This window comes from Carettochelys insculpta, chromosome 29, assembly GCF_033958435.1.
Source record: "Carettochelys insculpta isolate YL-2023 chromosome 29, ASM3395843v1, whole genome shotgun sequence".
In the NCBI taxonomy this organism is placed as follows: Eukaryota; Metazoa; Chordata; order Testudines; family Carettochelyidae; genus Carettochelys; species Carettochelys insculpta.
Window position 1 is genome coordinate 9,256,308 of NC_134165.1, and position 15,378 is coordinate 9,271,685.

Sequence of the window (15,378 nt, forward strand, 5' to 3'; positions counted from 1 at the left end):
ACTAGTTTTGTGTCATCCGCAAACTTGCTGAGGGTGCAATCGAGTCCCTCATCCAGGTCATTAATAAAGATTTTGAACAACACCGGCCCCAGAATCGAGCCTCGCGGCACTCTGCTTGAAACTGACCACCATCCAGATATTGAGCTACCCGTTGGGCCCGACCATCAAGCCAACTTTCTATCCATCTTATAGTCCAAAGATCCAATCCACATTTTCTTAACTTATGGGCAAGAATGTTGTGGGAGACCGTATCAAAAGCTTTGCTGAAATCAAGGCATATCACATCTACCAACTTCCCCATGTCCGCAGAGTCTCTTACCTCATCATAGAAGCTAATCAGATTGGTCAGGCAGGACTTGCCCTTGGTGAATCCATGTTGGCTACTTTTGATCACTTTCCCCTCTTCCAAGTGCTCCAAAATGATCCCTTGAGGATTCCCTCCACTATTTTCCCAGGGATTGAGGTAAGGCTGACTGGTCTATAGTTCCCTGGATTGTCCTTCTTTCCTTTTTTAAAGACAGGCACTTCGTTTGCCTTTTTCCAGTCATCTGGTATCTCCCCCGATCTCCAAGAGTCTTCAAAGATAATGGCCAAAGGTTCAGCAATGACATCTGCCAATTCCCTTAGTACCCTTCGGTGCATTAAATCCAGACCCATGGATTTGTGTACATCTAGTTTTTCTAGATAGCTCAGAACTTGTTCTTTTCCCATGGATGGCTGCCCTCCACCTTCCCATACTGCACTGGCTAGCACCATAGTCTGGGAGCTGACTTTGTCCATGAAGACTGAGGCAAAAAAAGCAATGAGTACTTCAGCTTTTCCTACATTGTCTGTCACTAGGTTACCCCTCTCATCCAGTAATGGCCCCACACCTTCTCTGATAACCCTCTTATTGTTAACATGCCTGTAGAGACCCTTCTTGTTACTCTTCACATCCCTTGCCAGCTGCAATTCCAATTGTGCTTTCGCTTTCCTGATTACTCCCCAGCATTCTCCGGCCGTATGTTTATACTCCTCCTTAGTCAACTGTCCACATTTCCATTCTTGTACACATCCTTTTTGAGTTTAAGCTGACTAAGGATTTCCCTCTTAAGCCAAGCTGGTTGCCTACCATGTTTGCATTTCTTACTATGCAGCGGGACGGTTTGTTCCTGTGCCTTCAGTAAGACTTCTTTAAAATACTGCCAGTTCTCTTCAACTCTTTTCCCCTTCATCTTCGTTTCCCAAGGGATCCTGCTCATCCGTTCTCTCAGGGAGTCAAAGTCTGCTCTTTTGAAATCAAGGGTCTGTATGTTAATGCTCACCCTTCTTCCTCTTGTGTGGATCCTGAAATCTGCCATCTCATGATTGCTGCAGCCCAGGTTTCTACCTACTTCTATTTCTCCTACTACTTCTTCCCTGAGACAGTTGGCTAAGGTCAGCAGATACTCTTGTTCCAGCCCTGGGGGGAAGAGGGATCTTCCAGCCTGGGAGAGCTGGGTACCATGGAAAGCGTGGTGCTGCGGAAAGGCAGTATGAGCCAGGGGAGTGCTGGCCAGGCACGCTCCAGGCTGAGACAAGGCCTGAGGTTTCTACAGCAAGCGAGGCAGCCAGGACAGGGGAAGGCAGCAGGTCCAACCCCCTTGTCCATGATAAGCAGACAGATTTCAGACTGCAGTTTGCCCCTGAGGTAAAGGAGCTGGAGGAAGATTGGTAGTGGATCAGGGAGGCAAGGTGGGTATAGGAGTTTGGTGTTCCCTGGGAGGGAAGACCCCAGAGGGAAAGGGTCTGTGGTTAGGGATTGGTGTGGGTCCTGATACAAGGTGGAGAACAAAGAGATACCTTGGGGACTCCTGAAAAGTCTCCCAGTTCGCTGGCCCCCAAGAGAACCCTGTACCACTCAGGAGGTCAGTGCCTCAGCACAGAGCCTCCTCAACCCAGTCCTGTGTGCTAGTGGATGCTGGCACCCCTAGCTGGCATTCTGAATGCCCCCCAGGGGCAGCTCCAAATTCTTGGGCTTGCATGCAGGTGCAAAGCAATTAAACCCACAGCCCCAAGCAGGGAGCCTAGGCTGGGCTCTCCATGGGATGCCCCAGGAGCCAGCAAGCTCTGGGACTCTAGCGAAGGAGTTGGGAGCTGGAAGGACAGTGACATTTGGGGCTCAGGAGCTGGCCTGGATATAGCTCCCCATAGGAACTGGCCAAGCAGATCCAACCCGGGTCTCCAGAAGGGGCGCCAGCTGGTTCAGCGGAAAGTGGGAGGGACCCTGGCAGGAGAGCAGGGCATAACCTGCTCAGGGGCAAAGCCTTAAAGACTGTTGGTAGCCGCTTTATCCAGGGAGGCCCCAGCCCTGCACACCCCCATGACCACTCTGTGCAGAGGACGTGTCCTCTCAGTCTGTGCAAATATCTGCTCCTAGCTGGAACTCTGTTGAGTTCTTGGCCTCATTGGCAGCCTGGGGCAGGGAGTTCCAAAGGCTAATGGTGTGATGCACGAGACGCTGTTGTCTTGGCTCAGTTTAACCATGTTTCACTTTTCCCTGGTGTTGATGAGAGGGGAGAATAGGAGCATCTGGTTCTCCTTCCCCAGTCCCTGCATATTGTCTGCCCAAGACTCACACCCCTTGTATTCCTTTTTCCTAGAAGTTCCCATCTCCTCTACATCAGCTGCAGCATCTGTTGCACTGAGGAATCTCCTGCCTGTGCCACTTGCAGAGAGAGGACCCTGCCCTGGCTGTACCCCTGTCCTAGGCAGCTCCTGGCTGGTCAGTGCCCAGAGCTCTCTGTGGGCAGGCAGGGCTGACTGGCAGCAGGGCACAGCTCAGGGATCTGCTTAGTGCTGGCACAGGAGCTCTGTGCCCCATGGGTCAGGAGCTCTGCAGGGATTGCTCAGCATTGGGTCTGAGAGAAGCTGATAGCCTGCAGTGTAGCTAGTATTCTCCCCGACACCATCTCAGAGGACTGCCTTGGCACTTTCCCAGCTCCTGCCACTTGCAGTGTTCCTGTTCCTTCCCACCAGTCCTGGAGGGGAGTGGCCAGTTGGCTGCTGAGCTCCTCCAGCCGGTGGCTTTGTAGTGGACCAGCTCTGCAGGGACTGCCTGACTGCCCAGTCCTCAGTGTGTGACTGTCTGCAGGGTGTTGTGATTACTGGACCAACAAAGTTACCATCAGCCCAATTGTAAAAGAATGAGGAAGTTCATAAGATGTTATCGTAACCATGAAAAATCAGCCCTGGTGTTTATAAGGAAGACGCTGGTTACAGGTGTCGAACACAGACCGGTGCCCAGTGTAAATCAAGGACTGCTGGGAGATCGGACTTGATGAACAAGAAAATATGAGAACAATGCCAGCTCTTCCAGGCCTGGCCTTCATCATCATCATCGTCGTCGTTGTCCTTTACACCTACTGGCATGTAGGGCAGCAGCAAAGGCCCTCCACTTCTGCCTGTCATGGGCCAGCCTCTCAATAGTGCTCCAAGTGTGATTCTTGCTCACCATTTCTACTTCAACAGTCCAGCCATCCTTGTAGTCTTGGGTCATCCTCGTTTCCACTTCCCTTCAGGAGTCAAATGCACAGCAGTCGTGATGGAGCTTCCATCTTTCCTGAGCACGTGCCCACTCCACCTCTAGCTTCTTTTCATAATGATGGTGGCCATGTCATCTTGCTTTCACTGTGCAAGCAGGGCCTGATTTGAAATTATTCTCGGCAAAAACATACAGAGGTCCTTCAAAGGCTTCTAGTGTGAAAAGTCGATAATTTACAGAGGTCGTACTCTGTCATCCGCCTGCATTCTAGTAAGACACAGCTCTGATACAACTTCTGTTTGGTGTGGATGCTGTACTGTGATGACTTCTGTTCAGACTCATGAAGACATTTCTGGCTTTACTGATTCTGCTCTGGATATCACTTCTGATGCCTCCATCTTGTCCGACGATACCGCCCAAGTATGTAAAGTTCTCTGCGGTACCTAGGTCAAGACCATCAATCTTGACTGATGCTGATGCCTCATTGTTTAGGGTCATGACTCTTGTCTTCTTCAGGCTAGCTCTTAGTCCAACCTGTTTTCCAAAGGCACAGAGTCAATTTGTCTTCTCTTGTGTATGATGATGCCTTACAGCAGGGCTTCTGGCCTTACAGAAATGCATTTGACTGGTGGACAAAAAAAGATAAAACCTGCCACCCACATCTACTCCTTTTGGGAGATTTTAAAGATACTCGTTTTCCCCTGCCCATAGTTGTGCGCCTCAGCTTGACTCTGCTGAGACTCTCCTTGGGTGGGAAAGTTGGCTGGGCTGGCTCCTGTTTGGGGAACTGTGCTCCCACCTGTGTGTGCTGAAAGTCACCCCTCTGGCAGCCAGCGGGAATAGCAAATGACCACCACCACAAAGGCAGTAGGATCCTGCTGTGTATTCCCTTCCCTCCTTGAGTTGTTTTCTAACTCATGCTGTCTTTTCTCCTGCCCTACCTCACTCTCTTGGCTTCTCACTGCATCCAAATGTCGCACATGCTACATCCAACCAAGCCTTTCTCCTTGCCTAAGGAGAAAGAATCCAATTCAGCAAGGCCCCTAACCAGATGGTACTGGCAGGGTCCAAGCAGTAGGCGTCGTGGTTGACTTGCCAGCCAAACCACCTACTCGCAACTAACTAACAGCCCTGTGTTTCAAACAGATCAGCAAAAGCTGCATTGTCCCCACCTTTTCTGTACTCTCTCTTCTCTCCCTGGCATCTGTCTGCCGTAACAGGCCACAGGAACTCCCTTCACATGGCCCTGTGAGCAAAATTAACTTCTGCTTTTCACCGGAGAGAGATCAGTCTCAAAATGAGACCGATATTTTGATGTCAGACGGAGAGAGACTGTTAAGAAGAGCTGACTGTGTTTGTTTTGCATAGTTGCTCACCTGCCATTTCAAGGGAAACGTTGGCTTTAATGTCTTGTTCTTTCATGGTTTACTCCATATGTGCTCAGTTTGAATGCATGCCCCGGCTACCCCAATGCCTGCCCGACTGATCTCATGCTGTTTAGCATTTTACAGTGATAGCACTTTGAACCCTTACAAAGGATGACTAAGGGACAAGGATTCCTAAGAGCAAAGTGCAGCCTGACAACATCCCCTAGAGACCAGCTGGGAGGGCCAAACCCCTCGGCCTTGTCACAGACTGATAAACTTGTTAAGAGAGACAGGACCCAGCTCCCACTGGGATGGACTGCCAGCCTCTGTTGGGAGGCCACTAAAGAATGTCTGGTCATTCTACAGGGCTCCGCTCAGGGGGAGATTCAGAGGAGAAGGCCTGCTACTCTGAAAGGAGAAACTCCCTGTAGCTCCTAGCTGGAGTGCCTGGGAAGCACAGGGCTGCAGAGAGAAGCCCAAGAGAGATGGCCAGGGCCCACAGAGAGGCGTTCTGGGAGTCTGCACTGTTACAGGTGTGGCTGTGCTGTGCCTGGGAGTGAGTAGCTATTCCAGCTGCTTCCTGGTGTGTCCAGCAGGACCCTGCCTTTCCTGCTGCTTCATTCCCTTCCTCAAAAGAAATACACAGACTGGCTAAGTAGCAGCACCGCAGAAAAGGACCTGGGGATTACAGTGGATGAGAGGCTGGATATGAGTCAACAGTGCACCCTTGTAGCCAAGAAGACTAATGGCATATTGGGGAGCATTAGGAGGAGCACTTCGAGCAGATCAAGAGAAGTTGCTGTTCCCATCTATTCAGCACTGGTGAGGCCACATATGAAGTATAGCATCCAGTTCTGGTCCCCCCAGTACAGAAAGGGTGTGGATGCATTGGAGAGGGTCCAGCAAAGGACAACAAAATGATTAGGGGCTGGAGAACATGACCTATGAGGAGAGGCTGAGGGTTTTGAGCTTATTTACTTTGCAGTAGAGACGTGTGAGGGGGGATTTGATAGCAGCCCTCAACTTCCTGAAGAGGAAGGAGAGAGGCTGTTCTCAATAGTGATGGATGTCAGAACTAGGAGCAGTGGTCTCAAGTTACAGAGAGGGAGGTGTAGGTTGGATATTAGGAAAAACTATTTCTCCAGGAGGGTGGTGAAGCACAGGAATGTGTTACCTAGAGAGGTGGTGGAATCTCCATTCCCAGAGGTTTTTAAGTCCTGGCTTGACAAAGCCCTGGCTGGGATGATTTAGTTGGGGTTGGCCCTGCTTTGGGCAGGGGGCTGGACTCAATGACCTCCTGAGGTCCCTTCCAGCCCTAGGATTCTATGATTCTATGACACCAAAAACCAGAAACCCTAATCTGTTCTTTATGGCTACGTCTACACTAGCCAAAAACTTCAAAATGGCCATGCAAATGGCCATTTCGAAGTTTACTAATGAAGCGCTGAAATACATATTCAGCACCTCATTAGCATGCGGGTGGCTGCAGCGCATCGAAATTGTGTGGCTCGTCCAGATGGGGGTCCTTTTCAAAAGGACCCCAGCTACTTCGAAGTCCCCTTATTCCTATGAGCAGATGGGAATATGGGGACTTCGAAGTAGGCGGGGTCCTTTCGAAAATGAGCCCCGTCGGGACGAGCTGCATCAATTTTGAAGCACTGCGGCTGCCCGCATGCTAATGAGGCGCTGAATATGTATTTCAGCGCTTCATTAGTAAACTTCGAAATGGCCATTTGCATGGCCATTTCAAAGTTTTGGGCTAGTGTAGACACAGCCCCAGACCGTGTCTTTGTTAACTGGTGCAGAAGTGCCTGAAGTGTGACCCTCAGCTAACCAGCAAATTGAGTACAGAGCTGCCTGACTATGCCACTGTGGTGGTACCCAGGCCTGTCATTGCCAGTAGCTCTTAGCGTGAGAACCCCTTGTCTGTGCCTGCTATGGATCTGCTTTCTGACTCCACCAGCCCATGTCAGCCCAAGCATGGCCTCCCAGGCCTGCACCAGCCTCTCTGTCCGTACAGGTCAGTGATAGGCACATCCCTCAGAAGGACTCAGCTGATCCTCTGAGCAGTTACAGAACCCTGCCTGGGGAACAGTACACAGCAGCTCCGTGAATCGAACTCAGGATCACTGCACTGCTTAACACACGCTGCTTAACACACTTAGCTACAGTGAAACGACAAGAAGGTTATTAAAGTCAAAGCACAGAGGCTCCGATGATAGGAACAGGACTGGAAACAAAGGGTTACCTAGAAAACACAATCTTAGCACACCTTCTAAAGCCTAAATTTAACCCACAAGCTGTTCCTCTGGCGCCTGCTGCCTAGCTTACCCTACTTCTTTTCACCCAGCATGGCTGGGATCCCCCTTTCAGAAGTTCACACCTGCTGGCAGCTTCTCTTCACTCTGTGAAGGATGCCAGAGCATTTCTCTTCATGCCCAGAAATACCAGAGAAGAACTCCGACTTCTCCTGCAAACCGGGCTAGCTCTGCACTCTGCACTTCCTCTGCAGCCAGACAGCAATACAAGGGCAGCCCTCCACCAGTCTGTCCAGCACCCGCTGCCAGTTTCCTGTCCACATCCTCCAAGAGCAGAGCCTGGGGAGGGATTGGAAGCAGGATGAGCTGCTGCTTTATGGATCTCCAGGAGCTTCCCCAGTGGAAGGACAGAGTGTGGAGGGGATGGAGGGGAATCAGACTAAGCAGATGGGGCTTCTAAGACCTTGTGAGATGATTGTAGTGGGGAGGAGTCAGGGCTACACGGTGCAGAATGGAGTGGGGCAGGTTGTCAGGGTGAGGGGAGAGGTCTGTGTTAAAAGACGGGTGGCAAATGCAGAGGTGCTGGGGCAAGGACTCAGGCAAATGCGTTTAGTGGCTGCATTTCAAATGGACAGGGAAGTATAGAGCAGAAGTGCTCAGATGGCTGGCAGGGAGAAGCCTGAAGCTAGTTCTGTCCATGCAACACAGCAGTTACCTGCAGCACCACAGCAAAGGACACCAGAACATCCAAGAACATCCCAACCCCAGCTCTACCAGGGGGATTACCTAGCCATCAGCTGAGCACCTGCTAACGTCTCCTCCCTCCCCATCTCCCATGAGGAGGAAACTCCTAGCCCTGGTCTACACAGAGGCACAGGATGAATTAAGTGCCTTGCAGAGCATCACATACAGAGTCTGTGGCTAAACTGGGAGTTGGACCCAGCTCTGCCAAATCTTAGTCCAAGGCCTTAACCACACAGGCGCCCTCCTCCATTCCCTCAGAAATGGGTATTTCACTGCAGCGCGATCTCCAGGCAATCCTGCGAGAGGTGAAAAAAACAGGAACTAACCATGAGGAAAGCACAGCTCAGCAGCCAAGGAGGAAGAGATGGTGAACAGCTGAGTGCTGGGTCTCACCACAGCATTGCACCTGAACAGCTGAGTGCTGGCTGTGCCTGCCCATGGAGGAGCACAGAGACCGTGTCTATGGGCTGTGAGCTCCTGCCAGCACACACCAAAGAACATGGTTGGTTCCATTGGGATTTCACTGTATGCAGACAGAAAGGGCATTTTAGAGCTGTAAGTCCTGTCTTGGGGCATTCAGCCCCACTGTACAGTAGGGACATTGTTCTCTCAAACCCTACATGGTGGATCATCATCAATGGCACCCATGTGCTCTGCCCTAATGGAAAAGCAGCCCATGGCAAGCAAGAGCCTATGCCAGCAATAGCAGTGAATGGGACAAGATGACCACCTGCATTTCAAAGTCACATGGGTGAAAGCTGAAGGAGCAGAGCTGATGTTAGGGCTTTGCTCATTACCGCAGAGCCAGTTCTGTGCCCCAGCATCTGACCAACCCTTCAGAATGCTCTGCACCTGGTCAGACACTTCCCAGCAGCACTAATTAGACCAGGGACATGGGACATTGCACACCAGGTAAGAGCTGTTCCTTCAAAACAGAACAGGTGGCCACCATAATTAGAATGAATGCTGGGCCTTAAAGGTGACCCACACTCCAGATGGGCTGTGCATCCCCAGTGAGTGCCTTTCACATGCTGCTCTGTTGCTGCATCAAAATGGAGAAGAGGGGCCTATTGGTTATCACAAGGGGTCTGGGATCAGGGCTCCTAGCCCGAGCATTGGGGTTTAGCCATCAGAACCAGACACCTGGGTTCTATTTTTGCTTTGCCCGTGACTTACTCTGAGACCTTCACTTCTGTAAAGCCTGGGCTGCTTACATGCGAGTGAGGGTTGCTCAACAGCAGGTAGAAGCTGCCCAGCTCTGGCTCCCAGCTCTAGGCCATTCATTAACCCGACACAGGTGATGGAGCCTCTCCAAGTTCACATGATGTATGGGAGGCAGGGCAGGGCCATCTGTTGTCTCCAGCCCATCAAGTCCCCAAACTCCTGAATTCCCCCCAGTCTGGGGGAAGCAGCGTTAATGACTGGGTGATAACTGATTTACAGTGGATGGAAGGCTGGATATGAGTCAACAGTGTGCTCCTGTAGCCAAGAAGGCTAACAGCAGTTTGGGGTGGATTAGGAGGAGGGGAGGGGGTGTGTTAAATCAGGGGGACTGGGGGGGCCTGGCTCTGGAGGAGAGTAGGGAAGCGGTGATTGGTTTAAAGCAGGGCAGAGCTGGCTCTAGAATATTACACTTGTTGTCTGAAGTAAGAGATAAAATTGCTATTAGGACCATTGTAGTTTAGATTTTTATAATTAGAGCAGAAAGGGTTTAAAAGGACCGATTCTTCAGAAAAACAAAGAATAAAATTGCAGATCTGGAGGAAGTCGTACACAGAAAACTGTGTGAGAAACATTTGAGGTGGGAAAACCTGTAGTGAAGAAACCCCAGCCCAGGGGTGGGAATGGAAAGTCTTCTGAGCTAAGAAAAGTGCGCAGTTACAATTCTGAGTGTCTTAGATTTGGGTTTCCTACAAGTGGAAGTGGGCCCCCTTTGCCCCGGCACGATTTGCCATGAGACATTTCAACCATCTCTGTTGAAACAACACCTTAACACAAGTTGTTTAAACAAAGGTGTTGCAACTACAGAAAAAAAGTGTGCGTGCCTGAAAATTGTGGGTACTGGGGGTATTTATAATTTTTTAAAAAAGGGAGTACTTTATAAAAAAAAAAAAGTTGAGAAATGCTGCTGTAAGGCAGCCAGCAACCTGCTGTCCCCCTCAGGGCAGCTGCAGAGCTGACAGGCTGACACGGGGCATGATATGCCAGAGAAGCTGGTGGGAGCTGACTGGCGCGGAGAGGGAAGGCGCAGCCCAGCAGCCAGCAGCAGCGTAGACAGAGGGGTCCAGCTCAGCTAGGAAATGGTGCTTTGCTGACAGTGGCGGGACGAACTGGATTCCCTCCCTCCAGGCAGAAATGCAAACGTGTACCATCTGCCCCAGATTTGCCCGTGGCCCAGTGTGACCCAGGAAGAAGGGGAGAGTCTAGCCTGATCTAGTCCTAGCTCCAGCCCTTGGAGATGCCTCCCCCACCTCCATCTGTCAGAGACAGCCATGCTGGCTGCTCCTGAGAACTGGCTCTTTCTCCACCTGTACCATGGATCTGACAGACCTGCCAGGAGTCTGGTACCAGAGAGCGGCAAGTAAATCCAGGCCAGTGGGAGGAGCAAGGCTGGCAGGGGGATGTGATGGAGTGGTGCAGCAGTGGTAGGATCCAGAGCTGGTGGGAAACGAGGGACTCCCAGCGACACCACAGCCGCTGCTGCTGGGAGTCTGGGCCCCAGGGTCTTAATCCAGGTTCTAGTGTCTGTCCATGGTTGTGTGCCCACTGCCTGGCCTCGTGGCTAGAATCTTAACCTTCCTGGGTCTGAAATGGAGAGTCAGAGCATCCCTGGCCTAGCCGGCTAACACACGTGACATCCCAGCCCAGCATCTGCCTGGAGTCTGTGGAGCAGGATAACGCCGCTCCCTCCCCATTCCAGCTTGGCATGGGTTGAAGAATTGACCCCCCAAGACCACGCACTGTTCTGACAGGCCCAAATACCCCCCAAAGGGGTCACATGGCAGCTTGCTGGACTCATCCCCACCATCTCTGATCACACTCCCTCCAGTAAGACAGCGCCCGTCCCCGCTGTACAGGCACATGCCCCCTCTGCCCCCACAAGCTCAGCCCCACATGGCTCCGTCTTTACACCTAATGTGCTGTCTGCTACTGCCCCTGGGGCTCACAGAAGATACGACAGCCCTGACCAGCTAGCCAGCTATTGATTCTCACAGCTCTGCCAGGCTTGTCTCTGCAGATAACCCCCACGCTGCCCACAGCCCCAGCCCTCCCTAGGTGTTTCTCAGGCCTGTCCTCTGGCTGCCCCCCATCAATGGCCCTGGGAAGCCCAAGCAGTAAAACGGAACAGCACCTCCTGCCCGTGTTTGCCAAACTCCTGGAGGTCAGGGCCACTGGTGCCACTGGGGTCCATCCCCTGGCACATGAATCAGGACACCCGGCTGTGGCTGTGTCTCCCAGACTTGCACACCTGTGCCTTGTCCCCAGCAATGCTCCATCCACCACCAGGGCTTGCACTCTAGCTAAGCAGGAGTTTGCATGCAGAGGGCTGGAGCCGTCATTCCCTCTCTGGTCCCTCAGTCCATCCTGGGCCCTCTGGGTGCTATGGGCCTCCCAGCTTTTCCTAGCCCACAGGCTGCTGATTCCAGGCTAGTTCTACTAGGGCAACCAGTTCCTTCCTTGTAGGTTCTGGGTGCGCTGAGGGTGCAGCCCACCTCCCTGGGGAACAGTGGCTGGCTGACAGGAAGATGGATACAGCAGTCCCAGGCACACTGGAGACAGAGCGGCTCATCCCCCATGCACATTCCCCACTGCTTCTGCCTGCTCAGTGCCCCAACCCTGATAAGATAATTGGAGATACACATCTCCTAGAACTGGAAGGGACCTCAGGAGGTCATCTAGTCCAGTCCCCTGCCCTCTTGGCAGGACCAAGCACCATCCCTGATGTTTATTTGCCCTACACCCCTAAATGGTCCCCTTAAGCATTGGGCTCACAACCCTCGGTTTAGCAGGCCCATGCTCAAACCACTGAGCTGTCCCTCCCCTGATGCACTTTGCCAGCCCAGTCCTGCCTGCATGAGGACATGGGCCAAGGGGGGCATGGAGGACAGGACCCAGCCAGCAGCTCCAGGCAGCTCTTTCCTTTGCTCTAGGGTTATTCTCTCCTTTCCACTCTTCGCCCCAGCTGCATTAGCCCAGCACCATGATCTATTTGCCAGGTGATTCACCCCAGCCTGCTGAGCACACCCACACTGGACAGGCCTCACTCAGCCTGTGGATGGCAGGTGTGTGGTGCTCTCACGGGAGCCAGCGGCTGGCATCCCACTGTGATATGCCTGAATCCGGCCTGGGGACAGTCAGCCCTGCACAGGATGTGGAACGGGCATCGTGCCACAGGGCCAGAGCAAATGCCCTCCTCCCCCAGAACCCATCTTGCTGAATGGCGTTCCAGGCCCTTTCTCCCGGGGTCTGAACTACGGGCTACAGCTGGCATGTGCTTCTCTGGCAGGAGGGACTGGTTCGAGCAGAGGCAGCCCAACAACCAATGCCTGCACACCACTCCTGGACTGTCTAAGGGCTCTGGGCACTCAGTGCCCCATTGTCCCTCTGCAGTTCACACCCTGGGCCAGTCACACGCCCTGAGCAGCTCAGCAGTCACACCTTGCGTGGTTTACACGCCCACCGCCCCGCTCCGCATCCACCCTCTGTCGCTAACGTACCCGCTCTGCTCTGTCGCTACCCTCAAGCCACCCTTTCAAGTACCCCACCAAACAGGCCTGTCCCCTGGGTGGCTGCTCCACCCCACCCCCAACTCTGCAGCCCCAGATCCTGTAGACTAAAAGTGGCCCAGCCGGGAAATCATGACCCTGTGAGCTGTTCGCCTCCGAGGGACCCACTGTGTCAGGGTTCTGGCTGTACCGCAAAGGCAGCACCATGCTTGCACGTCATGCCACACCCCAGGGTACCAGGGGGCAGTGAGAGTGGTATGAACTGGTCAGTGCCAACTGAATTGGCACATCCCACTGCAGAGCCACCCCTGCTGAGCTCAGGGCAGAATCTGGCCTGCAGGGGTTAAGTTCATCAGGATCCCCCACTGTGCTCCAGCCCTGTGGACCCGGCCCCTCCCACGACAGACCATCCCCAGACCCTGCCACCCTGACGCTGCGGTGTCCTTGTTCAGAGCAAGGGTGCATGGCACAGGGCTGAACACATCACCCCGGTGTCAGCAGAGCTCAGTGTGGCTGTGCCTGGCCCAAGAGAGGCTCTCATGCAACCTGGACATGAGGCTGCCTCGGCCTCTGAGCCCCAGAGAAGACTCCACTCCCACCCAGGCCTGGAGACCAACGATGCAGCTATGGCCCCAGACACACAACTGTCTGGCCAACACAGCCCTGGGGCCAGTGGGCTGAACCACAACCCACTGATGTCGGGGGACTTGTACCACGGAGGCCCATTGGGGTAGGGCTGCCAGACGTCCCACAATGTGCAGCACAGTCCTGAATTCCCATGGAAGTCCCGCATCCCGCTGGACGTTTGCACTTAAATGGGAGATGCAGGACTTGTCATGGGAATTCCCCCAGCTGGAGTCCCCATGGCTAGCCCCAGCCATGGGGCTGTAGGAACCCAGCCGCCCCATCTGGATTCCCGCGGCTGGGGCTGCCTGTGGGGCTCCGTGTCTCACATAAACATTTCGAAAACCTACCCTGGGCCAAGGTGACACATCCCCAGGGTGCTGCTGTGGCCGGTCTCCCTCTGGGAGCAGAGCCCCCCAAGACCCACGACCATGCACCACCTTCCCACCAGGCCCACCCAGACCCAGCACCGGGAAGGGAGATGGGGTGCAGAGTGCCTCCCTTTCTTGCTCTGGGTCTCCCTCTGCACTGTTCGAGGCCTGGGTCCCCTCACAACAGGGCAGAGGACTTCCGGAGAGCTCTGCCCAGCTGCAGCAGCAATGGCTGGCCCAGGCCGCAGCCCCTGGAAGTCCTGCCCTGGAGACTACAGCGAGTGATCTGGGGATGTGTGGCAAGCTGCAAGGTGATGGTCAGACCCAGACCCCCCTGTGGTGGGCAGGCATCTGGCCAGCTCTGCAGCAGCAGAGGATAAACTCAGGCCCAGCATTTCCATCACGCTCACGGAAAAGCAGTAACTCAGGTGCTGAGGACAGAGCCCTGTTCACGCAGCAGCAGCAGCTCCCCTCGCCCATCCTTGACTGGGTCTGTAGACCCCCAAGGGCCATCCTGAGACCCTGAGCCAGGCATGGGAGTGAGACAGGAGGCTCAAATCGAGCTCTGCTGGGGCTTGGAGAGAAGTCGGGAACTTTGTCCCCTGGGAGAGGGAGCATTTCCCATGTGGCTGGGCAACCCCCCCGCCCCAGCCCATGTGTGGCCATGCTCTGCCTCCCCTAGCAGGAGGTGGGCTGCCCTGGCAAGTCACCCTGGGGCCCCAGCATGGACCATGCACCAGGAGGCAGCCCGCCCAGCAGCCCAGCCTGCCCTCCGATCGGCCTGCCTGGCCGTAGGGCCGCACCTGCAGCCGCAGAAGCGTCAGGGTCGCACCCACCTTTATGTCCGTGTCCGGGGTGACAAAGTCCTTCAGGCACTCGATGGGGCCCATCAGGAACGGGCAGCGATTGGAGAAGACCTGCAGCGAGGAGAGAGCCAGCCCTTGAGATGGCAACATGCACAGGCTGTCCCTCACAGAGCAGCTCCTGGTGCCTGCCCCAGTGCTCAGCCCTCCCTCTCTGCCTCACCGTGATGCCGGCCTGGGTGCCAAGCTCCCTCCCCCCACCCTTCCACCCCCCAGGCTCCTGGGGCACTGCACAAACTGCCAGGAAGGCTTCAGCCACCGCTGAGCTGCAGCCAGCCCTGAGGTGGGACGGAGCAGCGGTTACTGCCCAGCAGCACAGGCAGGAAGGCAGCAGTGCAAAAGGTGGTGCTCTTGAGTTTGTCTGAGACCTGTCCGAGAGGAGATACAGTGCGTGCTGCCCTGAAGGGGGCTGTGTTGTGAGCTGGTGGGATGAATATCTGTGTGTCTGTCAGCTGTGACCATCTCTTTGACTGGAGCTAGCTGCAGGGACAGTTTGACACGTGTGTGTGTGTGTGTGTGTGTGTGTGTGTGTGTGTGTGTGCGCACGCGCACAGACAAACACAAAATGTGAACTGGGAGTGCTTTGTTCCAGATGGGCCTTGAGTGGAGGAAGGCTTTGAGCCAGGCCAACTGCTCTGAGCCAGCAGCCCTGTAAAAGGCAGCCTGTTGCAAACCGAGTGTGGACAGAGGACAGGCAAGGGAGGAGGTTCACCTGCGGGGCGGGGAGTTCCCCCAGGTTTTGTGCCTTTCAGGTTCTGTGAGCAGCAAACAGAGCATCCAAGGAGCAGGGCTGGTCCTAACTAATTGAAGGCAAATGGAGGCCACTGGGCTGGGGGGGCGGCAGGTGTGTCCTCCCAGCTGCTGCACCCCCAGATGCCTGCAGCGTGCCCCAGGAGGGTCAGCTGCAGCCCTGCCCATCCTC

General features: G+C 54.2%; 1 protein-coding gene across 1 annotated transcript in view; it reads right to left on the minus strand.

Annotated features, from left to right (window-relative positions):
- The window catches only part of NCKAP1L (NCK associated protein 1 like), a 61,670-nt gene that overhangs the window by 18,470 nt on the left and 27,822 nt on the right, over positions 1–15,378 (minus strand). The window contains exon 25 of the mRNA XM_074979731.1: positions 14,430–14,510. Coding sequence (XP_074835832.1) covers positions 14,430–14,510 — 81 coding nt within the window. The remainder of the gene's footprint in view (positions 1–14,429; positions 14,511–15,378) is intronic.